This window comes from Nyctereutes procyonoides, unplaced genomic scaffold (assembly GCF_905146905.1).
Source record: "Nyctereutes procyonoides isolate TBG_1078 unplaced genomic scaffold, NYPRO_anot_genome, whole genome shotgun sequence".
NCBI classification, from domain to species: Eukaryota; Metazoa; Chordata; class Mammalia; order Carnivora; family Canidae; genus Nyctereutes; species Nyctereutes procyonoides.
In genome coordinates, this window is record NW_026575042.1 from 31,065,257 (window position 1) to 31,092,590 (window position 27,334).

Consider the following 27,334-nt stretch of genomic DNA (forward strand, 5'->3'; position numbering starts at 1 on the left):
AGTCAATGGACTGGGCCACCCACCCAGTTAATAAATAAGAATATTTATTGTTAATGCAAAAGATTAACAAATGAACATTCACTACTATTTTGTATGAGGATTGGCACTGTTTCCCACTGGTCTGTAGGCCAGAGAGACACAGGTCTTGTAGAGCCTCTGAAGTATCCTGTGGGAAGAGCCTCTGAAGTATCCACCCCACCTCAAAAAGGGTGGGGTGGAAAATGGGGTCCTGGATACTTGTGACTCTCTGCCTTATCCTTTCCTTTTGACTTTTGTGGTTTTCATGTGCCAGGAAACTGGATGTACAGATTACATGATGGGGTTTAACTCACCAAACCTCATAAAATGCACAAGTGCCTTAAAAACTTTTCCGCAAAAAACAAAAACAAACTAGAATTAGAAGATGATTCTGATAACACAAACACAGGTGAATAAAAATAAAATGACAATACTGACATCTTCTAGACCTGGTATAAATTAATGGAGATAGAACCCAAAACCACAATCATCTGATCAGGTAACTTTTAGAGAACCCTAAAATTATCTTGATTGTTTTCTGGAGCATTGATTTTTATCTACTATCAGAACACCTGCTCTTTCCCCAGGTGTAATATTTTGCCTTGAGATATTGAGTGTATATACAAAGCAGATTAAACAAAGGAACATTTACAAAAAGAATGTTTCATCTTTGGTGCATTGCTGTATACATTTCTGTTCCTCACATGGTTGAAATGTACACAATATATTAGCTTAAAAAGTACATACTCAGAGTGTACAAGCTCACTATATTTCCTGGAGGTGCACAATCAAAGCCAATTGGAAACCATTTAGCTGGAGGGAGCCAGCGATGACCCAGAGCATTGAGACCAGGCCACATCCTCTCATAGTCCCCTTCCCTTGCTTTGAACCTCTGTGTCACTTTGTTCTGAGTCTCCAAAGTCTTGATCACATTCCTGGGTAGCTTCTTGTGGAAGAGAGTTTGTCTCCTCTGTGACTCTGTCCTTAGGCCAAGGTGTCCAGCTGGCTGCATGGAGAGAAGGAAGGTTTGCAGTCCAGGAGTCTGTGTTCAGCCAGGCATATGGGGAGAGAGCAGTTCCTCAGTTGGGAGGGCCTTTGACAGCCCAGGAACAGGGTTGCTGGGGACACCTGGGAACGAGTAAAGGGTGTTGAATTTATCTTTGATTTGAGACCAGCTTTTTTCTTCTCTGACACCCTCTCCCAGGAAGATCTTTGCCTGTCATTCTGAGCGTGTAGGCTGGATCTGGGGTAGTTCCTTCCCTCTTTTATCCATGGAATAAACACAGGACTGGTGCAGGACCAGCTCTGTCTGGCATCCTGAGATTCAGGAGCAGATCCACCCACTCCAACCCCTCCTCCCCGTCCCTATCCGCAGCAGCCCTGCTCCTGGCACAGAGCGCGCAGCGTTAACAAAGGGTTGATTTTTCTTTAATTCCCTTACAATCAGCATTTTTGTGCTGGATTCCATCCGTGGGTCTTTCCAGAGCTCAGGAAATGAGGTGATCCGCCTGGGGAAGGAATGAAGGGGGGTGGTGGTGGTGGATGAGGGTGATTGGGCAAGAGGGCTGCGCAAACACAGGAGGTCAAAGATTGTGCTTGCCAGCTGGGCCGGAGATAAAGGGGCCCGGGACGCCGGGCGGCGGCGCAGAAGCCCACAGGTCTGTGCTCCAGGCTCCTAGCCACAGGCCCAGGAAGATGAGGCTCGCCGTCCGCGCTCTGCTGGCCTGCGCGGTCCTGGGTGAGTGCCGGCGGGCGCGGGGAAGGCGCGCACAGTCGCCAGCCCCGCAGCTCTTTGCACCCTCCGCTCTGCCACACGGGCTCCTAGGTTCCACGCTCAGCCTGGAAGCCAGAGCATTTCCTCCTCTCTTGCCCGTCGCATCCCTGCACCTGGTTCAGCATTGCCTTAGGTTCAGCTCTGCGCCTCCGGTGCGCAGCCGCTGCTCCCGCTCTTGCCTCTGCCGCCTCTCCGTGCCCTCCGGCTTCCTTGCTTCCTTTTCTCGCTTTCCTCTTCCTCACTGTCCAGTAAGTCTTGTAGTATTAGAATACAGCTAGAGCGCTTCCGTCATGGTTTATCAGATCCCTTCTATGAGGCCTCCTGAGTCCAGTCTGAACTGCTGAATTTGGCATTTAAGGCCTCTGGGATCTGAGGGCGCCCCCACCCTTGGCAATCTGATGCCCCATGGGTGCCCTTGGCGCTGAAGATGTCCTGATAAGCAGCAGGGCCGCTGAGAGGTTCAGAACTTATTGAAGTCTGGCTTCTTGGGTCCTCACCAGTGAGAAGGGCAGTATTCCTAGCCTGGAAGGGTCAGGTGAGGGTGGATGAGACCAAGGATCCAGGCCCCAGTCGAGTGGGAGTTTGTGGCACACATCTGTGCTATGGGACCTGTCACTGGATGGTCTGGGCCATGCCCATCCTGAGATTAGCTCCTTTTGTCCTTTAACTTTTGCCTGCCACTCCTGGTGCATTTGTTGCACCTTTGGAACCTTGGGTTTAGTTATTTGTCTCTCCTGGAAAAGTTTACCCTTGAGAGTTGGCCCTGCATTACTTGCCTTTGCCCCCAGTCCCCTCCCACTCTCAAAGCATCTCTTAAGGCTGTGCAAGGTAAATGCAGGACTCAGGACAAATTCCTGCCCATGAGACCTCAGGAGGGACAGGTTAGGGAGGGTCTGCCACTGAATCCTGATGCTTCCCGTGACTTCTCATGGGCAGAGGGGGGATAAAAGGTGGATGGGGCAGTGATTTCCCTGTGGCCCCTCCTTATGCGTCCTGGAGAACTATGCCCTCCCCTTTTCCTGCTTTGTGCTTTGTGGACGTTCATTAGCTTCCCTGAGTTGGCCCTGTGGTATTATCTACAGAAAGTGGAGATGACAGAGGTCTTTGGGAGCAGAGCAACTACATGATTTTAACAGCTACAGGCACGGCTCACTTTAGCTTCTCCTAAATGGCAGCCCAAAAGACTGATGAAAATTGAAGGAGGGGTCACTGGAAACAGAAACAGCCACTGAATATGTGGAGTTCTAGTTATTCCTGGAACAGAGGATGATAGATGAGTATCACTGGCAAATTCATTATCTCATCAATCATCTACCCCTACCTAATGACCAGGCAGATGGAAAATAACTCAGAATGTCATCTTTTGTTCCCTGGGCAGAGATGAAAGTCTGGGCCAGTCTCTAGGCCCAGGGCCTAGGCCAGTCTCTGCTACTAACAGACTGGGTGACCTTGGGTAAAAGCATCACTCTCTGAGCCCAGTTCCATCATCTTTAAGATGGTAATTCCTACCTTGCCAGCTTCCCCAAATTGTCTTATGGAGCCAACACCTTCAAGTGGCTGAAAATACCCTGTCACACTGATAAGGCTTATGTCCCATGGCAGTCCCATGATGGTGAGATATGGAGGTAGAGAAAACAGAGAAAAGGAGATTACTGTGGTCTCCAGTTGAGAGCTGATGGTCAAGCCAGCATTGCTCTGGCTAGCACAGGCTAGTTACCAGGTGACTAGGAGGCATTAGGGTTTCTTCTCTTGTCCCCAGCCTCAGAAAGCAATGGAATCTGTGCTCTGGAATGTTAATGGGAGGAGTGGGAAGAGGACAGAAGGAAGTGGATGGAAACTTCAGGAGCCTCCAGAGGGTGCTCTGCTTCTCTTACTAGAATGACCTCTGGCCTCTCTCCTAGGGCTGTGTCTGGCTGTCTCCCCTGAGAAAACTGTGAGATGGTGCACTGTCTCAAATCATGAGGCCAGTAAGTGTTCCAGTTTCATGGAAAATATGAAAACTGTCCTTGAAAATGGTCCTTTTGTCAGCTGTGTGAAGAGAACTTCCTACCTTGAGTGCATCAAGGCTATTTGGGTAAGTTACTGTTTTCTAAAAGGGAGTGGAAGAAAATCCATACTTCCCCTTCTCTTCTGTCATTTTGGAACAACTCTTTACTCACAGGTAGGAGGCTAGTGTGTGGGACAGTCAAGCCCCAATGCTAATAAAAGTATTTCAGAAAGGGAAATTGGAGTGGTTATTCTTAAGCAGTCTTAAAGCAAAATCCAACACTTTCCAAAAACACTTCACTCCTTCATTGTTGTCTCTGCACATCAGAATGTGGGTCAGACCCTGTGCTGAGCAGTGGGGCTGCGGTGGTGAATCTAAACACACGTGGTCCTTACTCTTGAGGAGCTTACAGTCTAGTCAGGAGAGAAGAAAAATATGCAAACAAGTAAACTGTAATTTCAAATTGTGTGGATGTACTATGAAAGGAAAGAGTAGAATGCTTTGACAGAGACTTTCAGAAGAAAAGTTGTTTTGGCCTGGGTGTCAGGCACAGTCTCCCTGAGAGGGAAGCAATGACACTAAGACACCAAGGATGAGCATGGTAAGCCTGCTGGGTGCCATGGGGAGAATATGGCAGGTAGTGAAGAAAACTTTATGAAAAGGGCCTGAGACAGGAGAGCTAGGCTTTTTGAAGTCACTATAGGGAGATCGGGGTGACAGGAGTTAGAGCAGGCGGGAGACTGGAAGGAGTAATGAGGTGGGAGAGATAGACTCAGCCAGATGGAACATGAGTCACTGAAGGAATGGTGGTTTGGTAAAAACAACTGGTCTGTGTGTGTGTTTTTAACTGGACCTCATGCTTTAAATTATAAGCCTTGAATTATGATATTTGTTCAGTTTTAGTCCATGCATGCCCCTTTTTATTTTTAAATTTTGATAATATAAAATAGTATTATCTATGAACCTAACACAGGTTCTCAAAACTTCATCAGTGCCAGTAGCTTACTTCTAGGGCTGCTGTGTGGCAGCACTGGATTTTATGGGAATGGCAGCCATTTAGCGTGGTATAACCCACTGACCCTACTTAAAACTACCGAGTGTCTCTCCATCGTAAACAAACTGAATCCTACAACTTTCTTGCCCTTTATTTGAATTTTAGGATGTATATAGGTATGTGTGAATGACTGCACAATTGTGATTCATAAAAATTTCATAAACATGGCATTACTATGTGTTGTCTTCTTGTTTTTCCCTCCTCAATGTCATGCTAAGATTTACCCACATTGTTGAATATAGCTATTGTTCATTCATTTTCAGAGTTCTACAATAGCCCATTATGTTAGTATAACACAATTTATTTTTTCTTTTCTTGTCATCAGGCATTTGGGCTGTTTCCAGCTTTTTGTTATTCTAATCAGGGCTTGACAAATATTTTTATACAAATCTCCTGCAGCACAAATATTAATAGTTTCTCTTGAATATATGTATATAGGAACATACATATATATGTTGTGCCATGGGATCTGTATTTGCCTTTTAAGACAATGACAAATATGTTTGATTTTTTAAAAAATTAAAATGTAATTAACATATGGTATATTATTAGTTTCAGAGGTAGACTTTAGTGATTCATCAGTTGTGTGCTTATTACACGCAATAATACCCAGTGATTATTACATTAAGTGCCCTCCTTAATGCCCATCACTCAATTATCCCATCTACCTACCTCCCCTCCAGCAGCCCTCAGTTTATTTCCTATAGTTAAATGTTTCTTATGGTTTGTTTCCCTCTCTGATTTCAATTGATTTTATTCTACACTCACTTCCCCTATAATCCTCTGTCTTGTTTCTTAATTTGCACATATGAGTGAAATCATATAATAATTGTCTTTCTCTGATTGACTTATTTTGCTTAGCATAATACCTCTAGTTCCATCCAGGTCATTGCAAATGGCAAGATTTCATTTTTTTTATGGCTGAGTAATATTCCATTGTGTGTGTGTGTGTGTGTGTGTGTATACACACACACACATCTTCTTTATTCTTCTGTTGAAGGAAATCTGGGCTCTTTCCACATTTTGGCTATTGTGAACATTGTTGCTACAAACATTGGGGTGCAGATACCCCTTCAGATCACTATGTTTATATCCTTTGGGTAAATACCTAGTAGTACAATTGCTGGGTTGTAGGGTAGCTCTATTTTTAACTTTTTGAGGAAACTCCATACTGTTTTCCAGAGTGGCTGTACCAGCTTATATTCCCACCAGCAGTGTTTAATCTGGAAGCCAATTCAATGTGGTTCTTTTTTTTTCTTTCTATTTTTTTAAAAAAATATTTATCCATGTAGTTACTTTTATTTCTTAAAAAAACAAAAAACAAAAAAAAACAAACCCAGATGACCTGAATTTAAATCCCAGCTCCATGACTTATTAGCTCTGTAAACGGGGGAAGTGACAAACTTTCTGTGCCTTTGTTTTTTAATCTACAAAATGGAGCTGAGTTGAATAGTGGTGACCTGTGACATGTCTGAGTAGTCCATTAAACAAAAAATGAGCCATAATAGAAATAATAATCAGACTTTAACCCTTAGTTCATAGTATAAGTGAGAGGTAAAGCCTAGAGGAAGTGCCAAATCCTTGAACAAGACTCTTGCAGTTATTGGGTCCCAGAAGAAGCAAAAGTTCCAAGTACTAAATCAGAGTGGAGATAGTGTCTTCAAGGCTCCCCTCCCCCATAAGGAGGGTTTCACAGAGTACCTGAATAAGATCTCAGGTGAAGTCCCAAGATAAAGAGATTACCAAACAAAAGCAACTGGACTCACAATGTACATATGTGTAAGAGCATGACTGCAACTTCCTTCAGTATCTGTTGTGCTTGGGCAATATGTCCAGTCCAGGGTTGGGGGACAGCTTTCTCCCATGAGGTGTGCCAGGAAAGCTTCTCTCTCTCTCTCTCTCTAAAGATTTTATTTATTTATTCATGAGAGACACACAGAGAGGCAGGGACATAGGCAGAGGGAGAAGCAGGCACCCTGCATGGGAGCCTGATGCACAACTCAATCCCAGGGCCCCGGGATCAACCCCTGAGCCAAAGGCAAGATGCTCAACCACTGGGTAACCCAGGCACTCAGGAAAAGCTTCTCTAATTCATATTGATCTTGAAAGATCACACATAAGTTTCTGGGGCAAGATCCAGACTCCTTACCAGGGGAAAGAGAAACATAATCCATTCCTTTCTCTATATGGGAGGAATAGGAATATGGTGGCCAAATCACCAGGGAGGTGGAGTCAACTGAAGCCCATGGTGTGGTGCATGGTTGGGCCAAGTTGAGGGTTCTCCTGGCCCCAGGTCCAAGAAGCCCTGCTAGTCACTCACTTGTCCTTCGACCTTCCTCAAAAGTAAGGACTTCATCAGGGTTTGGTCTGTTTCCTTTCAGGCAAATGAAGCAGATGCTGTGACACTTGATGCAGGTTTGGTGTTTGAGGCAGGCCTGAACCCCTACAACCTAAAGCCTGTAGTGGCAGAGTTCTATGGGAAAGATAAGGGTAAGTTCTTCCTGGGGACCCAGGATTTTGTGGCTCTTTTTCTCTCCTGTAGATGTTGAGTTTGTCTTGTCCAGGCAGGTAATAGAGATTAAATACTAATGAACATTCCCCATTGGGTGTCAGTGGGGAACGAGAGGCCCAATATATCAGCCACCACAGGCACAACTCAATGCCTCTGGGGCTTGATGTTGGGGTTGAGGACTGGTGCTCCTGACACTTTTGGGCCAGGAAATGTGCTCCCTGGAGAAACAGAGCAGACTGTGTGCAGCCTGGCCTGAACCACTGGGGTTTAGAGCTCCGTAAAGAAGCCCTCCAAGAACCACAGGTGCCACACACAGGGAAAAGACCACACTACAGTACATACTTGGAGCCCTAACAGCTTTGTATCTCCTCTGAGAGCAACCAACTATCCTTGGGCCTGTGTCAGGGAACAGGAAATACTGAGAATGATTGTGGTCTCTGTGCCACAACTCCAATTTCCTGGTGGGCTTGGGTTGGTAGGCGTAGGCAAACACCCTGCAGGGCCATGGTGGGCAAAAAGCCACCCTGCAGGGCCATATGTGCATGTGGCCTTCTTGCCCTTGTGTTTACTTGGACCATTATTACAAACATTCTTTCTGCAGTCCTTTCTTCCTCATGCAAATCAGGTTTTCCTGATTTCTTCTCTCTTTGGGACCCAACCCAACATAAATGTGCCCCGTGGATTCCCTTTCTCTACTCAGCAGCCCAGTGGTGATGAGCAATATTTCCCTATGGCCCAGGATAAGGATCCTTTATTCACACCATCTCTTTGCAATTAAAGAAACCCGCTATTATGCTGTGGCTGTGGTGAAGAAGAGCAGTACATTCAATCTGAATCAGCTCCAAGGCAAGAAATCCTGCCACACAGGCCTTGGCAGGTCTGCTGGGTGGAACATCCCCATGGGCTTACTTTATTGGAAGTTGCCAGAGCCACGTGAATCTCTTCAGAAGGGTAAGTGGGCAAGAGAGTGAGTCCTATCAAGCAGACCTAGATAGGCCACACTGGGGGTCACTCAGACACGATCAGGTGATCATGTGTGATGAGTCTGGAGGTGGAGGTGGGTGGTACACCAGCTTTAAACTGGTCAGTTCTAAAAACAAAACAAACAAACAAACAAAAAAACTGGTCAGTTCTGTGATACCAGCTGCCCTTGAGCAGTGTCAGCTGAGTTTTTTCTTCTCTAACACCCAACCAGAGGCTATCCTGAGGAATATCCTGAGGCTATCCAACAGGAAGGGCATCAAGCCAATCAGAGGGCTTCAGTCAGGACTGAGTTTGCTGGGCACTTCTGTTCACTTTCCTGGGGTTCTTTCCTGTCTGTGGCCTATGTGTTTCCCATTCTGCTAGAGCTTTTCTGGTGGCTATCTTTTGGCCATGAGCTTAGCCTGTACCTCTCTATGTGGGCCTCCCTTCTCTCAGATATAACTCCCAGAGGAACTGCCTCTCTGAGCTGAGAGCTGTCCAGTCTGACAGTGACCTGAGACAGGACTGGGGAGGGAAGTGGGGTGACAAAGGTTAACTTGTTCCTTTTTGGAAAACCTTGATCTTGATCAGTGAACACACATAAGGATGTGCTGAAACTGGGTATGCTGGTTTTGCGTTAGTCACTCTCTGTTCCCTAATGAGTCTAGACTAGGAGCTGCAATTGCCTGTGTCCAGGGTGGCTCATGGACTACACTACATGTCTTATATTGAGCAGCAGCGTCCAGTTTCTTCGCGGCCAGCTGTGTTCCCTGTGTGGATCGGACAGCTTTCCCCAAACTGTGTCAACTGTGTGTGGGGAAAGGGACGGACAAGTGTGCCTGCTCCAACCATGAGCCATACTTCGGCTACTCGGGTGCCTTCAAGTGAGTGAGACCAGCTGCTGCTCCATGGTGGCCAAAGTGTCCAAAGTCCTCAGGCAGGGAGACCCTACCTAGCCCACAGCAGAGCCCAGACTACAAAAGGTGTCCAGGAGACAATCCCCTCACAGTGACTCAGTGATCCAACTGGGACTCTCTAGGCCAGGCCAGTGCAAATGCCTTTCATGTGACATTTGACAAGAGAGCCCCTCTCCTGGAGATCTTTTCTATCTCCCCAGAGCCCTTGAACCTGTCCAGTGTGTCCTCTCACTGGACTGGGGCAGAGTCTAAGGGAACAGGCACATCCTTAGTGTCTAGTCCACTCTTCAATGACTGACTGCCCCTCTGCTTTCTATTATAGCAGTGTCTCCTGTTCAATGCAGTGGCCTCTCTCCTGCCTTCTCTCATTGCCCCTCTCATGACCTGTGCAGACAGCCCATGTGATTGATTTTTCACTCCCTCTTTAACCTTGGTTATATCCTAAAGTTTGACAATCAGCCAAGGGACATTGCCTCTCTCAGGAGACTGTTTTTATCTTCCCTTTCAGAAATTTGAAAACTCTTTTTTGTATTAAAATATCTTCAGTGATTTTTTTTGCGACTTTTGGGCACAAATGAGGGATTTCTAGTTCATGTGAGCTCGCACCACCCCTCGTTAGCCCCCCCCCATTTTAGTGGCGTATCAGTGCCCCATAGTGCTTCCTCAACTGTGGGTTGGCACAGGAGCCTCCACCAGTCTCTGCCCTTGTTCTAGGGATGGACAGTGTGATTAGATGGACCCTCAAGCCTGAGAAGAAGGGCCTGCCATGCAGGAATCCCACATGTAAGAAAATGTATTTCTTTCCCACAGGTGTCTGATGGAGGACGCTGGGGAAGTGGCCTTTGTCAAGCATTCAACAGTGTTGGGTAAGTGACAGGAGGATCTGCACATCCCCTCCTGGCAGTAGACTTTCTCTTGTTTTTGTTTGTTTTCTCCTGCACCCCTTTCCACAGGCAGTAGTCAGATATGAGCATACTGTATTCCTCCTTTATCATTGCTTGGGTTTCTACTTGTGCAGAGTTGTGTGCCTATATGGTCCCCACCTGGACTCCAGGGCCTCTTTCCATCACTCAACCACCTTGACATGGGGATCCTGCGTCCTAGTCAATGTTGCCACAGCAAGGGATTGTGGGCATGGGCAGGTTAGGCTGACCTTGGCCTGCAGTTGGTCTACTGAGATGAGACCTGTGGTGGGGCAGGCACCCCTGTACCAGGCACCAGAAGCTTTCTTGCCTATAACTGGTTGTCGGATCTTGATCAGGTCAGTTCCCTTATGTGCTCTGGCCCTCAATGCTCTAGGTATCTCAGCTTGCATGTTATGATGCATTGGGATTGCAAGGGACGGGGAGAGGGACTACAGCTCCTAACTCTGTCCTATCTGCAGTTGGCTCATCTAGGCTTTCTTCCCTCAGAGAACCTGCCAAACAAAGCTGACCTGGATCAGTATGAGCTGCTCTGCCCAGACAACAACCGAAAGCCGGTGGAGGAATATAAGCAGTGCTACCTGGCCAAGGTCCCTTCCCATGCTGTTGTGGCCCGAAGTGTGGGGGGCAAGGAAGACTTGATCTGGGAGCTTCTAAACCAGGCCCAGGTACTGAATTCACTGTCCTCCCTCCTGCTTAGTGGTCTCTGATTGGATTTTGGGCATTTTCCTACATTCCCTTCTTGTCACTATGGAATTCCTTGTTTTTAGGACATAGTGGGAACTATGCCATACATCATCCACTTGTCTAAAAGTACTCAGTAGGGACTCAGAGTTGCACAGAGCTTAGTCCTGCATTATTGTCTGTCAGACCCTTACATTTTGGACTAGTGACATGGAGATGCTCCTTAATTCTTAATTCTATTCCTTTCCATCTAAACCAGGGCTCCTAGGCTAAGGGAAATACCCCGTCCTCCATCAGGCCTTCCATGACTTCCCCAGAAGGACATGATCTTCTTCCTAATGTCCCTCAGCCTGACTGCAAGGAATCCACACACAGCCAACTTTACTTCCCTAGAGCAGCAGAATGCATCCAGCCCTCCCATCTATCTATCAAGAGTTTAAGTGGTAACCACACAGTGTCAGCCTCTGAAGGAGTTTGTATTTCTTAGACTCAGTGAGCTGTTAACCCAACCAGGGAGACAGGCACAGAAACCTATCCTGCAAAATAGGTTCTTGCATGACCGCAAGAGGGCTGGGAGTAGGAATGATGGTGCTGGGTGGGAAAAAGTAGGCCTGACTGCCCTCTCTCCTGGAATCTAAGAATGTCATGGTTTTAATTTCATTTTCTGGGGTTTTTGTTTTTCCTCAGTCCCCTTTTGCAGTATTCCTTGTTGCTGTAGTCATTCACTATTGTGTTTTACTATACACAGGAACATTATGGCAAAGACAAATCTAAAGTCTTCCAGCTCTTCAGCTCAACTTTGGGGAAGGACCTGCTGTTTAAAGACTCTGCCGAAGGGTTTTTTAGGATTCCTCCTAAAATGGACACCTGGCTGTACCTGGGATATGAGTATGTCACTGCTCTTCGGAACCTAAGGGAAGATGTGCGTAAGTATTGGGGAAGGATCATGTGACCCTAGGAGTCTGGAAACTTGGTGGGGGCAGGGACCAGCAAAAGATTCTTTCCAGGTACTGAAATTCACTCTGCCTTGCTGCCCAGTGTCAGACTGATGCTAAATGGTTGTCATCATCATGAGATGCGCCTGGACATTGCCAAAAGGCATTAAAGGAAATTCATGCTTAACATGACTTGGTTTACTACTAGCATTATTTTCCTTGTATAAATCAGGGCCACTCTGCCCACTTTGTGAAGACAATTAGCCTGGCACAAAGTAAAATAGAATAAAATTGCTAGACTTGTACATCTATATCCAGTATTATAATCAACATGTGCCCCAGTAAAGCTGGAGTCCTGGACCAGTTGATCCTGCCCCTGAATTTCCTTGGGTCATTGGGCGTTTGCTTGATTATTCATTCATTCAACAGAATTTAGTCATCATCTAGCCATAAGTTGTGCTGGGTGCTGGGAATGCAATGGTAAGACAAACATGCTAGCTTCTGTTGTCATGGAAACTTCTCACCAGTGGAGAAGACAAATGTTCAATGAATATTCACTCTGTTGAATGATTAAAAATGAGAGATTTGCTCAGAAGGGGAAACAAACACAACAAAACAAAATAGGAATTTTGAATAGGTCTCATCAGACCATGAAAATAAAGAAAAATAGATACTGGAGCTGCGATAAGGCTACTTTAAGGTAGTGATTTGAACTGAGCCTGACTGTTGAATAGATGTCCATCCATTCAGCAGACATTTATTGCACTGACAATGACCCAGGCACTGCCTTTGAACAACAAGGGTGCCATGGAGAGTAAGACAGGCATAGCCCTTGCTCTGGCTGAGCTTATGTTCTCCTGCAGAGGACAGACAAAAAACAACGAACAAATAAATAAGAACAACTCAGGTGGCTGTTATTTCAAAAAGAAGAAAGAAAAAGAAGAAGAGGAAGAAAAGAAGAAGGGGAGGAGGAGGAGGAGAAGGAAGAAGAAGGAAGAAGGAAGAAGGAAGAAGAAGAAGACGACGACGACAACCCCCAAAACAGCCTGAATTGATAGAGGGGTCGGGAAGAAAGTTGGCTTCTTGGAAGAAATTATTTTAAGTCATATCTAAATAATAAGACGCCAACAAAGAGATTGTTACTGCCTTTGTTTTCTATGATGAATTCCTGAAATGGGCTCTGTATATTGCTAGCAAATCCAAGCATTTTCAGGAGGATAGTAGCATTCATAATCACCAGGAACTTCTGGGGCCTCCTCTGAAATCTGGTTCTCTTTCTTATGCCCTAGGCCCAGATACCCCAAGGGATGAATGCAAGAAGGTGAAATGGTGTGCAGTAGGTCACCATGAGATTGCCAAGTGTGATGAGTGGAGTGTAAACAGCGAAGGGAAAATAGAGTGTGAATCAGCAGAGTCTACTGAAGACTGTATTGCCAAGATTGCGGTATGTCACTCCTGCCACGGTAGGGCAGTGTTTTTGCCACTGCTGCCTGCCTGTCCCTAAGGCTGAGTGAGTGTTCTTAGGAATGATATTAAAACCCATGTTCCCAGGAACCTTCCCTCATGTGGGAGCCCAGCCCCACAGGAGCTTCAGTACTTTTGAACTTAAAAGATCTGAAGGGTTCCTTAGGGCTCTGTTTTACCCAGTGTTAGCACATGGTGTAGGGCACCCAGAGCTGTGTCTGCTTATCAGAGGCTGGACCATGGTGTGGGTGTGCCTGAGACCCATGGTGTGCAATGACAAGTGTGACAGGGCTGTGCTGGTTGTACAAGCAGGTAGAAGTTTAAAACATGTCCATGCTCACAAGAGCATTCCATGTTCGTTTTTAGAGTTTTGAAGGTCCTGAATGATATAAAAAAGAAAATGAGAAGTACTTGTAATCTTCTAACTCATAGAAAATTCTGTTAAATGGGATCATATAATATACATAATTTACTACACTTTTTTCACCTGGTATCTAGTTAGCTTTTTTCATGTCACAAATCATTTTTTGAAAACATGATCTTTATTTTTTTTAATTTTTTTTTTTTAAATTTGAGAGAGAGAAAGAGCACATGAATAGCCGGGAGTGGCAGAGAGAGAAGAAGAGAGGGAGGGAGAAGCAGGCTCCCTGCTAAGCAGAGAGCCTGATGTGGGGTTCAATCCCAGGACTCTGATCATGACCCGAGTTAAAGGCAGACACTTAACTGACCGAGCCACCCGGGTGCCCTGAAAATATGATCTTTTAATGTTATAATCTATTTCATGGTATGGATATGATGCAATCTATTTAGCCATTTATCCATATTATCTATAACATCATTTAGTGTGTTTGTCTCTTTTGCTGTTATGTGTCTGGTACAGCACCTGCTATCTCTAGGGGCCTTCATGGCCTGTGTGGGGAAGGCTGCCTCAAGGAAATGACTGGAAGAGCAGGTAAGGACAGGAGATGGCCTCTTTTAACCTGCTGTAATGTGCTGTGTCTTGGCAGAAAGGAGAGGCTGATGCCATGAGCTTGGATGGAGGCTATATCTACATAGCGGGCCAGTGCGGTCTGGTGCCTGTCCTGGCAGAGAACTACAGTGAGTGGAAGGGGTCCCTCTCTGTGTTTTACTTCCTCTGATGGTAGGGAGAGAGAAGATGGGAAAATCATAGCCTAATTTGCACCACATTGGCCAGAAAGTTCTTGCTTACTGAGCACCTCTTACTTCCTAGGCTCTGGGCTCCCTGATCTCTAATCCCCACAGTCATCTTGAAGGACAGAATCTTTTTTTTTAATAACTTTAGTTTTTTATTGGTGTTCAATTTGCCAACATACAGCAGAATCTTCTATCACACCTTCCACCAGGGGGATTGGAGGCTTTGCACTAAAAAGTTCCAGCTAAAAGTGACCACTCTGCAGAGGACAGCTGGGATTTTCAGCTGGGATTCCTGGCAGGTCTTCTTGCTTCCCAAGCTTACACTTCTCCTGTTGCCTTGGTGCAGAGATTCAAGTACAGTTGGCAGGGACCACTGTGGCCACAGGTCAAACAGGGAAGAAGCTTGAAATTCACAATTTTTGGCTAAATTCCAGAGACCAATGAGCAAAAGTGAATTTGCGTAATCCAGACAGCTTGGACTGTTTAGGAGTTGGTGAAATGTAGATGGTCTTCCTGGCTCTTTTTATTCTGAGCTGCACATGGGAATGGCATGACTTCCAATGAATGAATGTTTAATGACTTCTTCATTTTCTCCTCCAGAAACTCAGGGCTCTACATGTAGCAACACAGCAGAGGAAGGTGAGTTGGGTTTGGTAACCTCATGAGTATAATTCTTAATTGCTTTGGGGAAAGGGTAAGGTATGTTTATTTTTAAAGATCTTATTTATCTACTTATGAGAGACAGAGAGAGAGAGAGAGAGAGAGAGAGAGAGAGAGAGAGAGAGACAGGCAGAGACATAGGCAGAGAAAGAAGGAGGCTCCATGCAGGGAGCCTGATGTGAGACTCGATCCCGGGACTCCATGATCATGCCCTGGGCCAAAGGCAGACACTTAACTGCTGAGCCACCCAGGCGTCCTGGATGAGGTATGCTTAAATAAGGCAATGAAAGAGATGCAGTTTTAGAATGCAAAAGATCCATAGAAAGATGATGATTGATAATAATGGTTACTCTTTTACACTTACCATGACTTGTACACAGGATTTCTCATTTAATCCTATAAGTGGTGCCATAAGTGGTACTGTAAGAAGTACTATAAGGGGTACTGTCATCCTTTAAGGATACCTAAGAGAACCAACAGCTCACAGAGGTTACAAGTTATTTAGGCTCCTATATACAGCAAACAAATTCACACCCTCCCCACCACTCCCAATTGCTGCACATTACATAAGGCCTGCACAGTTTTAGAGTTACCCCAGCCAAGGAATCTTGCTTATGCCCAGCAGGGCGCAGCAGAGAGGCTCACACAGGCAGATGTCTAAGAGCATGAAATTACCCAGCCTCCCACCCAGGGCTGGACCCAGGAAGCCAATCTGGCTCTGAGCCAGTGCTCTGGTAAGAGGTGGATCTGGAAAGATGGGGCAGGAACAAGACAGGAAACCTTGCCAAGGTGATCACTGGGTCCCAGAGCCCCAGTACTCAGTCAGACCTCTCTGGTTATTTTCCAGCCACTTGTGGGCAAGTCTATTCTTGTAACTTCCCCTATTACAACCTCTCATCCTCTCCCCCTCATTCTAGGAGCCAGGCTCTTTAGCTGAAAATGGAAAGACCTGCTCTTACTCCATGGATGCTAGTGCTTCTCTGTTTTCTGCTGTAAACAGCTGACTGAATTAACTAAATTAAAAAGTTGAAATCATGGGTTGATTTCTCTGCAGTTTTAAGGAGCACCATGTATTTTCTGCTAAAGATGGCAGCTGTCTTGATTTTTGAATTTCTGCTTCACATACTTATTTTCATGCAAACCTGTATTCCCCATATCCAAGGCACCTGGTCAGAATATTCCCTGTAGTTTACTGGTCATTTACTACTCTTTCCTAATTGTTACTGTATAAAATGTTGAGAGTCACATGTGCTCTTCAGTATCCATTCCTGGGATATTCCACAGTGAAGGCTGAGTTGCTGGTTTATAACTTTAGTAGTTTTATGCATTTAAGGAAGGATTATATACCAGCCATTGCTCTGTTGATGATGTTTTCTTACTATTTTGTTTTCAAAGTTCAGAATCATCTCCATCTGACAAGAGTGACTGATACCTTATCTCAGTCAGTTATTGGGAAAGACCCTTTCAAAGATAGAAGGAATGATTCAGGATAATTTTGCTTTCACAAAGAGATGGCAGGCTTTGATTGCAGACATATATTCTGGAGGGCGTTATTATTTTCTTTTTTGATGTCTTTCTTGTAGGGTATCTTGCTGTGGCCGTAGTGAAGAGATTAGATGAAACCATCTCTTGGAATAATCTGCAAGGCAGGAAGTCCTGCCACACTGCAGTAGAGAGAACCGCAGGCTGGAACATTCCCATGGGCCTGCTCTACAACAGGATCAACCACTGTGAATTTGGTAAGCGAATCCTGGGAGGGTACTGTGATCAGGACCTGGCTGGAACGAGGTATTCTGGGAAAAGAGTAGTATGGTACAAAATGCTGTGGCTCTGGTTCTATAGTAGTGAAATTTGGTTAAAATGAACCTCAAGGAGCTATCTAAAAGAGATGGTAGGGCTGGACAGCTGAATCAGAATGGTTCTTTTTGGATGCATATGTGGCTTAAGTGAAATATATGTTTACTTTAATCTCTCATGAAAAGGACCAGGTGAGCAGTCCGTGACTGATAGGGTCACAAGAAGCTCAGGCTCCTTCTTTCTCCTCTAACATTCTGAGCATGAGGCCTTTATCTTCAAGGTCAACTATGGTTGCCATCACATCCATGACTCAAGGAGCAAGGAATAAGGGCAACTTGAAGTATATGCCATCTGCAGTCATTCTATTAAGGAGCTATTCAGGAAATCTAAATCAGTTACTTCAGGTAACATTTCATTGCTAAAAACTCAGGCACATAGTCCCACTTAGTTGTAAAAGAGGTTTGGGAATGTCATCTTTTTTTTTTTTTTATAAGGTAATGCTTGTTTTTTTTTTTTAAATTTATTTATTTATTTATGATATTCACACACACACACAGAGAGAGAGAGAGAGAGACAGAGACACAGGCAGAGGGAGAAGCAGGCTCCATGCACCGGGAGCCCGATATGGGATTCGATCCTGGGTCTCCAGGATTGCGCCCTGAGCCAAAGGCAGGCGCCAAACCGCTGTGCCACCCAGGGATCCCGGAATGTCATCTTTTATTTGGGTGTGTCTCTGTCCCAAATAAAACTAGATCTTTGTTCAAAAATTTAAAATAGAACTACCATATGATTTAGCAATTTCACTTATGGGTATTTATCAAAAGGAAATGAAAGCACTAACTGAAAAAGATATATGCATCCTTATGTTCATTGCAGCAGTATTTACTAAACCCAAGATATGGAACCAGCCTGAGTGTCCACTGATGAATGAATGGATAAAGAAAATAATAAAATAGGCTTTTACTCAGCCATAAAAAGGGAAGAAACCTTGCCATTTGCGACAACATGGATGGACCTTGAGGTTAATTATGCTAAGTGAAATATGTCAGGCAGAGAAAGACAAATATTGTATAATCTCACTTACATGTGGAATCTAAAAAAACCCCAAACTCCAAGATACAGAGAACAGATTGATAGTTGCCAGACGTGGGGTGGGGGGATGGGCGAAATAGGTGAAGGGGCAAAAGGTACAAATTTCCAGTTATAAACTAAATAAGTCCTGGGGATGTAGTGTACAGCATGGGGACTATATTTAATAATACTGTATTGCATATTTCAAAGTTGCTAAGAAAGTCGATCTTAAAAGTTCTCATCACAAGAAAAAAATTTTATAAGGATGTGTGGTGATGGATGCTAACCAGATTTTTTGTGGGGACCATTTTGCAATATATTGCAACATCAAATCATGTTGAACACCTGAAACGGATACAATATTATAGGTCAGTTTTATATCAATAAAAAATGGAGAAAAAATTAAAAGAATAAAACAACTAGGTCTTTGTTACTAAGGGACAAGGGGAAATGGCTGTTGGGTGGGCAATCCCTCCTACAGGCTTTCTAGGTAATGTGAGTGTTTGGGATCCTTGGATCTCTTTAAGGTCTTGGCAGTCTCACTGAGTGACTTCCCAGCCCTTAGGCCCCTTCAAAGGGATGGGAATCAGTTTATTTTCTATGTCCTCTGAATATCTTCAGGTATGTAAAAAATATATGTTTAAGTTAACCACAGACAAATCTTTTCTAATGGTTATTAACATCAACTTCCTCCTTGCCACCCCCAAATATGTGCAACTGCTTTTAAAAGAGAGGCTTTTAAAAGCAGTTATGAACCAGACAGGTCCTGTGTGTGGGGAGTTGGAGATGAGACCACATTTCTGCACTGGGGTGTTCTCTGACACCAATTTGAGAGGAAGCAAAGTATGGCTGGGGGTGATATCCAGAAAGCTCTGGCTCCCTACCAGCAAGGGCACTACCTCTGCTTTTCTGAGCCTCCTGGCAGTTTCACAGCCATGGGAGAGCAGCTGAGCTGGGAGTAAAATCCCCCAGCCTTTAATTGAGTTTGGAGTTTTAAGTTCTATTAAAGTCTCTTCTGAAAAAATAGCGAGGGAAGGGAACTTCTGGAAACAGGTGGCACAGCCTGGGGAGTGAGACCTCCAATTTTATCTCTTTTAGGTCAATTTTCATGTAATTTCCCTTTCTTGTCTCTTTAGATAAATGGTGACACTATCACAGTGCCCATGGAATCCTCTCTACTTGAACTGTAGTGGTCTACTAACTTCTATTTTCAGCCTCAATTAAATTTCCTTTTAAAGCCTCCAGCCTGGCAGGTCCTCATTAGTGGCTGGTCATTGAATATATTTCACCTAGCCTGGGCCATACACACCTGTTATGTGTTAGATAAGGGCTACTCATATTGACTCAGGAGGAGCTGACTTCCTCTTGTCTTTCTGTCCAGATAAATTTTTCTCTCAAGGCTGTGCCCCTGGATCTATGCGAAATTCCAGTCTCTGTGCTCTGTGTATTGGCTCAGCAAATGTTCCAGGAAAGGAGTGTGTTCCCAATAACCATGAGAGATACTATGGCTACACAGGGGCTTTCAGGTGAGTCTTTTAACCCTAACACAAACATAATAATAAATCTAGCCTTTACAAGATTCCTTTTTAGGAACTAAGGTGAGGTTCCTATGTTCCTGGCCTGTTAGCGTGCCACATTTAGCAACCATATGTAGAACCCTGCATGAAGGAGCATCCAAGCCCCTCCAAGACACTCTCTCCAGAAGGGCAGTACAGAGCAGATTAGTTCTCAAGAGGGGGCGATTTTCCCCTTAGGGGGAATTTTGGCAGTGTCTAGAGATGTTTTTGATTATTGAAGGGGATTGGGTGCTACTGGTATCTAATTGGTAGAAGCTGCTAAAACATCTTACATGCATAGGGAAGCACTCTACAGAAAGAATTGTCTGGCTCAAAATGTTACTATTGCCAAGGTAAGGAAAGCCTGCCTTGGTTGAATACCGGAGTCAGGAGTCTGGCTCATGCTCTTCCAAGCATCTCTGGTGAACCTACAGCCATTTACTCACCTGGTAATATAGAAAAATAAAATACATGATTTCTACATTCCCAGCTGCAATTCTATTTTATGGGTGTTTATTGCTTTTATAAAGACACCTGTGCACCTTATGACCTTATTACTTTTTAACTGTATTTTCTGACTCAGGCTTGTGTTAGTAGTTCAGGAGTCTGTCAATCGCATAGTGATACTGTAGCTGAAGTTCTCAGTAGTGAAGGAGAAAAGAAAGATTATTCTAATTCTCCAATTAGAACTACCTTGCAAGTTAGTGCAAATATAATTCACAATCCACAAGTTCCCAATTTCTACAAAGCAGACTGTGAGTCAGGAATCACCTTATTGGTGATTCCCATCTAATATCTCTACTTATGGTAGGGAAATGCTGTAGCTCCACTGGAGAAACTGTGCCAGAATTTAGCATTCAGTGTGTGGAACTGAGATTGTATAACCACAAAGCAAATTGGAGTTTTTTTTTCTTTTTCTGTGTTACTTATATATAAGTAATTGTAAGATTAGTGATTGAATGGGAGTCACAATTGCTGATATCAATTGGTTATCTCTACAAGGTGACCCTCCTGAATGACAGATGTGTCTCTGACCTCCTCTCTTCTTTCTCCCTGTCTGGCACTCTGCAGGTGTCTGGTTGAGAAGGGAGATGTGGCCTTTGTGAAAGATCAGACTGTCTTGCAGAACACTGAGGGTATGTTCACTTGCTCCTCTGTCCCCACAAATTGGGGTTTCTGGGTTCACTTATATGCAGGATGCCTTTGTGGAAGTATTATGGTCTCTGTTATAGGCTCCAGAGCTCTGATTCTCAACCTGTTTGTTCAGTGAACAGAGAAGTGTTTATCTGGGTAGGCAGAACAGTAGGAACTGTGAAGTTCTGGTGGTCCTGAACTCTCTCCCAGGAACCTTCCCATGGGTGCAGACATTGCCTTTCCCTTAAATACTTCAGTGCATATTTTCTTACATACCTACAGTTTAATTACCAAGATCAGGAAATTTATCCTAACATGGATTTAATACTCATTATGTCCACATTCAGTCTTTGTGAATTATCCCCAAAAAGTCATTTTTAACTATTTCTTATATTTCCTATATCATATATATATGATATATATATATATGGAATATATATATATATTCCAAATATATTCTAGATCACTGAAAACAGAGACAATAGTGCACCAGTGGGAATGAAGATCTTGGATTCTAGAACCATTCTCTGATAGAAGGAGCCAAGGCCCTTTGGGAAAATAGCTGATTCTAGGGCTGGGGCAGGAAAAATATAAGGTGAGCCTGGAACATCATGTTGAAGATGTTGGGATAGGTCAAAATATACAGAAGCCATATTTAAAGCCCTTCTACCAGCCAAATCTGGGACATTTTGGGCACTAAAAGAAATAATGGTAGTAAGAATAAAATAGGAATACATGAGTCTGTCCTGATTAAACAAATGAAGGTGAAGGGAAAGATCTTCCTTATTGTAGAACATGAATAAATGTAGCAATACTTACAAAGTTTAAAAACTATCAGTTGGTAAATAATATAGTAATAATTGTTTCAAGCAAGAAGCATCAATGAGTACTAAAATTAGTGGGTGAATATTAGATGCTGTGGCACTGAAAACCCAAACAAAAAGTTGTTTAGTTGGTAAGAATTAGCACTCCACCTATCCTGTCTGTATCACTAACCGCTTAGAGAACCTGCTATAGGCCAGGCAGATATTAGTTCACTTTCTTTCTCATGTCCCTTCTCCTAACCTCAGCTCTTCCCAGCAACTCATCTAGAGTGAACTCGCTCAGTACCAACTCCTCTGAGAAGCCTTCCCAGATGGCATGCCACCATCCTACAATGGAACCTCTGTCCCTGTGGCTAGTATTATTGAGTTCATCTCATGCTATAATAAACTGTGGCCACAGAAACTATTTGAGTTCTTTTTTCCTCCTCTTATATCCCAAAATTAACTATAGTAAGTGGCACACGAAGTTGCTAAGGAATACTTGAAGGAATACTGTGTTGTCTAATTTTTCTTTCTTTATTCTCTTCTATTATTTTTGACTTTTTCCTTTAAAGCCTTCCCTTTTTCCTACTACCTGAGTGTTACCCTAAGATTGGTTTTTGTCATCCCTTGAGATATATTTTAAGATTTTATTTATTTATTCATGAGAGACACACACACACACACACACAGAGAGAGAGAGAGAGAGAGAGAGAGAGAGAGAGAGAGAGAGGTAGAGACACAGGCAGAAGGAGAAGCAGGCTCCATGCAGGGAACCTGACGTGGGACTCGATCCTGGGTCCCCAGGATCACATCCTGGGCTGAAGGCAGGTGCTAAACTGTTGAGCCATCCAGGGATCCCCTATTTTTTTTTAAATTTTTTTTTATTTATTTTTGATAGTCACACACACACAGAGAGAGAGAGAGAGAGAGAGAGAGAGAGAGAGAGAGGCAGAGACACAGGCAGAGGGAGAAGCAGGCCCCATGCACCAGGAGCCCGACGTGGGATTCGATCCCGGGTCTCCAGGATGGCGCCCTGGGCCAAAGGCAGGCGCTAAACCGCTGCGCCACCCAGGGATCCCCCCTATTTTTTTTTAACTCCTCTGAGTAGGGCATCTCTCTCTTGACCTCACCTCTCTACCCTGCAGTGACTCCAAAAGCCTTACCCCCCTGGCAGGAATATAGAGCAGAGGCCTAACTTCCTATCTAAATAACATCCTGGAGCTTCTATTTGCCATTGGTCATTTTTATATACAAAACTCACTGGCACTGCAACCTCAACCTCTGTTAAGTCCAAACTCCTCATATTTCTCACCAAATCCACTCCTCTTCTCATGGCCTCTGTCCTATTGGGGACTTCATCATATGCCGAGTCAGTCAGGCTTAGATTAGTCTCTCAGGGGTCAGTACATGTAACACATGTTACACACCTAAAACCATGCCTCCTCCAGCCAGCTTTCACTGATGAATATGGTCTCACCAAGCTGGTTCAGCTCCCACAGTATTTACAGTGTGGTCCACAAAATATAAAGTGTTATTATCTGGATCCAGAATTATTGCTTTTGGTATGTATCCTGTTTTCTCCCTCCAATAAGACTGCAGCTTATAGACGGCATGCAACATCATGTTGAGGAAATTCTTACATTATGAAGTGGAACAGAATTGGTTTGGAGAGAATGATGGTGGGTTTCATTTGGAAGGAGCTGGGTTGGAGGTACTGGTAAGAAAGGGAAGGAGAAATGTTAGGTGAACAAAGATGTGTATAGTTACTTGTGGGAGAGACACAGGCAATTTTAAGTTTTCTATTAAAACGGTAAGTATTTATTTGGGAAGAGTAGGAAAAGAGGTATTTTTATCTTATATATAAATAACGTACAATTTTATGATAGTGAAGTCATTTATTAGATATTCAACTAAAGAATTAAATGAGGATCCCTGGGTGGCGCAGCGGTTTGGCGCCTGCCTTTGGCCCAGGGCGCGATCCTGGAGACCCAGGATCGAATCCCACATCAGGCTCCCGGTGCATGGAGCCTGCTTCTCCCTCTGCCTGTGTCTCTGCCTCTCTCTCTCTCTCTCTCTCTCTCTCTCTCTGACTATCATAAATAAATAAAAATTAAAAAAAAGAATTAAATGAAAACTAAATTAAGAAAAAGATTTACAATCCTGCCTTTTATATGAGAACTAAAAACTGGGAAAACATACTTGAGAATTGCCTCTGGCAGAAGGAGTTGAAACCCTGAAAATGGATGAAATTTTTCTTTCTTTCTTTCTTTCTTTCTTTCTTTCTTTCTTTCTTTCTTTCTTTCTTTCTCTTTCTTCTTTTTTTTTAGGGAGAATACAGAAATGGTGAAGCTAGGGGCTGAGGACAGGATATGGATCTGTATGCACAGAGGCATGTGCACATTTTCATGTAGAACCAGTATGAGTGTGTTAGATTAAGAACACTGGTCCAGCTTGCAAAAGGGCCTCTGGGAAACTTCTTTTGCTTGCTAATGCCAGATGGTATTGCACAGAGATTATCAGCCTGCTTAGAGGGTCACATTCTTCCTATGCTAGAGTAATAAATCCAGATGCTTTGGAATTTAGTAGAAATAAAAATGTTTTTGAACATCATCCAAGAATGTAGCTCACTTTCTCCTGTTTGGGTGGGGCAGGTTGGAAGGGGTGGTTGCTAGGAATTGAGTTTGAGTTGAATCTGACCTATGTACATGGGAGCATCTCTTCCTTTCCACATCACAGTGACCCCAGTGTGTGTACTTCTGCTGGCCAATGGCCCCAGGCCCTTCACATGTTAGTGGGCCAGTCACATCCCCTCAGTGAGGGCACCTTGACCAAACCTGTCAGGTGTAGCTGACCCACCTTCTCTGTCCCCAGGAAAGAACACTGAAGATTGGGCTAAGGATCTAAAGGAAAAGGACTTTCAGCTGCTGTGCCCTGATGGCCAAAGGAAGTCTGTGGACAAGGCTCCTGAGTGTTTCCTAGCCAAAGCCCCAAATCATGCTGTGGTCTCAAGGAAAGACAAGGCATCTTGTGTTAGCAAAATGTTACTTGACCAGCAGGTATGGACCAGCTAGGGCCTCCCATTCTTTCCTCCTGGGAGGGTGTGGATTATTTGGGCGAGTTTAGTGATCAGTAAAGCCCATGCTCCAGCATTCTTTTTCTGGAAACTAGAATTGAGAGGCCAAGGATTGCGGAACTGGATTGCTCAGGCCCAGCTCTGCTTATATCTCCGGGTTACTGGAGGTTAGTTCCCATGTGATTCATCTGCTTTTGGGTCCATACCTCTGCTTTCTTGCTTGCTTCTGACGTTGCTCTGTGGTACCCTCATTTTCTCCACCTCTATCTTTTTTGAAAATGAAGGCAAGTGATCCTGTGTGTCAGCTCTCCATGATATAAGTCATGAAATGTGGACTATATTTCTTTTGTTTAGAGAGACTGAGAACCTTCCAACAGCTAGAAAAACACAGGATCCCTATCCTCAGGGTGCTCGTCCTCTGGGGAGAACAACTGCCCCAGAGTCAGCCTTGTGTGTATGTAGGCGGGGAGGCTGCCTGAATACTTTAATTCTAAGAGTCCTTTACTCACAAATACTACTTCGCCCTCAATAACAGCTTCCTGCCTGCCATTTGTTTTCTTTTCCTCTTTTTTAAAAATTAAAATAGCATATCTTTGCAAGTCCTAAGGTAAATGATAACAATAATTACCATTTGATGAACATTTCTTAGGTACTAGATGGAATGTTAAACTTTCATACTCATCATTTCACTCATAATCCTCCAATGAGACCTGGAGTTAAGCCTCTTGCCCAACATACGATCAAAGATCTAGTCAAACATGAGATTTCACAACTACCCATACCACCCTCTTGGGGGGGGGGCCTCACATTTTATATCTTTTTTCACACTGATACTTGGAAGGGACATGTTTCTGTCTTCCATTTCCTGGACGCAGTCCCCAAGGCTATAGCCAATGAAATGGGGAAGGAGTAACTGGGTGGGTAGGAGGGACTTTCTAGAGTTGGTAAGACCAGGATGGAGCCTACAGAGGATGCTAAAGAAAGCATGAAGCTGGGGCATGAAATGGGTGAATTCCAGGTGAAGGATATGGAAACATCTTGAGGCATCCTCTGGAGCTTTCTTCCAGGGGCTGGTTCCTAGCTTTTATCCTCCTCAACCCCATCTTTGTATTCTCAGCTGCTCACTGCCACAAGTCCTTATGCATCTTCCATCCATTTGACAGATTTTGTTTGGAAGAAATGGAAATGACTGCTCGGGCAAGTTTTGCTTGTTCCACTCATCAACCAAGGACCTTCTGTTCAGGGACGACACACAATGTTTGGCCAAACTTCCAGAGGACACAACATATAAATCATACTTAGGAGCAGAGTATATCACGGCTGTTGCTAACCTGAGACAATGCTCCACCTCGAGTGAGTAGGAGGAACAGCATGGGGGAAGCTACCAAGCAACAAGGGGGGCAAAAGGAGCAAGCAGTTCTGGGTGGTGGGCAAAGAAGAGTGGGCTGTGGCCCTCTGGGGATGAACAATGGAAATGGGCAAGATGAGATGATAAGAGAACACTGTAATCAAGAAAGTGTAAAAGGCCACTTGTATGGGCAGATGATAAGATGGACACACGCTCAGGGCACTAAGGTCATGAACTGTCCCGACATGAATAATTCCATGTTATTACTAAGAAAAGGAAGAGGTTGTATGTGTCCATGCCCATGTGCAGTAAACTCATTTTTAGACAGAGCTGCATCAGCCAATAAATACAGTAGCCTCTAATTACCTAAGTCAATTTAAGTTTAAATTAATTAAAATTAAACAAAATTAAAAATCTAGTTCCTCAGCCACACCAGCCACAATTCATGTAGCTCCAGACAGGTGAGCAGACAAAACACTTCCATCATTGCAGAAGGTTCTTTTATACAGCGCTACTCTTGCGAGCTTGAACAAGGACAAGTTTTATAACCATAAAGTTGCTGTATGTACTGCTCATCCAGAACACCAGCTTTCTAAGCATTACAGTACAATAAAATACACTTTTGCACTATAATTATGTTGGACATCATCTAATCACGTGAAGTCATTTGGAAGATGTGAGAAAAGAACATGTGATGGAGGGAAGTTATGCTCTAAGTTTTGTGTGCATGTAAGTGAGCCATGGTCCTTAAAATACTGATTCCCAGGCTGGGGAATATTGATTTAGCAAGTCTGTGCCAGGGTCCCTTAATTCCAATGTAAGGAATGTGCTTATCCACAGTCACTGCTGTGAGCACCTAGGTTACAGTCATCTACCCTACATCCTCCATAAGGGGAGAAAGTCTGGCTCTGCATTCTCTGCTCCTTTTCCAGATCCTAGCATGGAAAGTGGCATGTTCTAGGTGCTTGTATTAGTTCCTCACCTGTCTAAGGGGATCAGAGAGGACAGTCCTACCGGGCTCCTCCCAGCTATATGGATTTAGGTGTGGGAGCCCTGCCTATGAGACACAAGGTGGGGGATGATGCAGGGCAGGGAAACCATGTTTGGTATACAGTACTACCCAGAAAGACACAGGAGCTGTACAGGCAAGTGGAGAAGGCCACTGAGAGAAGGGCCTGGTCCACCCATCAGACCCCAATGGGTCTGAGTGCTTTTATTATCAGGCTTAACTATTCATTCATTCAACAGAAAATAAATATAGGTAGATTTTTGACTGTCCTACTTCTCTTCTCTGTCCCACAGAACTCCTGGAGGCCTGCACTTTCCATACATCTTAAAATCCAAGAGGCGGAGACACACCAGATGGTGATGGGAGCTCACGTGACCCATAAGTTCCCTCGGGGCCTCACTGACCTGGGTGGTTTGTCTGGTTTCACAGTTCAGCGGTGGAACCTCTGTAGAACATTAAATAAACATTATTATTGGTGTTATCTTTTAAAAACA

General features: G+C 44.2%; 1 protein-coding gene across 1 annotated transcript; it reads left to right on the top strand.

Annotated features, from left to right (window-relative positions):
• The first annotated feature begins 1,603 nt into the window (after window positions 1-1,603).
• LOC129507030 (serotransferrin-like) lies at window positions 1,604-27,334 on the top strand. Its single transcript, XM_055321162.1, has 17 exons — window positions 1,604-1,756; window positions 3,694-3,866; window positions 7,215-7,323; window positions 8,126-8,296; window positions 9,045-9,192; window positions 10,036-10,091; window positions 10,638-10,816; window positions 11,581-11,758; window positions 13,057-13,211; window positions 14,239-14,329; window positions 14,987-15,025; window positions 16,630-16,785; window positions 19,296-19,440; window positions 20,542-20,606; window positions 24,282-24,466; window positions 25,647-25,836; window positions 27,134-27,334. Exons 1-17 carry the CDS (start codon window positions 1,714-1,716, stop codon window positions 27,166-27,168), a joined length of 2,118 nt encoding a protein of 705 aa, XP_055177137.1. The 5' UTR covers window positions 1,604-1,713; the 3' UTR covers window positions 27,169-27,334.

What these genes read in the sequence shown, in the direction of transcription:
- LOC129507030 (XM_055321162.1), top strand. Translation starts at nt 1,714, where the DNA reads ATGAGGCTCGCCGTCCGCGCTCTGCTGGCCTGCGCGGTCCTGG. An exon ending in CAAGCATTCAACAGTGTTGG is followed by an intron (nt 10,092 to 10,637) that starts GTAAGTGACAGG and finishes TTCTTCCCTCAG; the next exon opens with AGAACCTGCCAAACAAAGCT. An exon ending in TGTCTTGCAGAACACTGAGG is followed by an intron (nt 20,607 to 24,281) that starts GTATGTTCACTT and finishes CTCTGTCCCCAG; the next exon opens with GAAAGAACACTGAAGATTGG.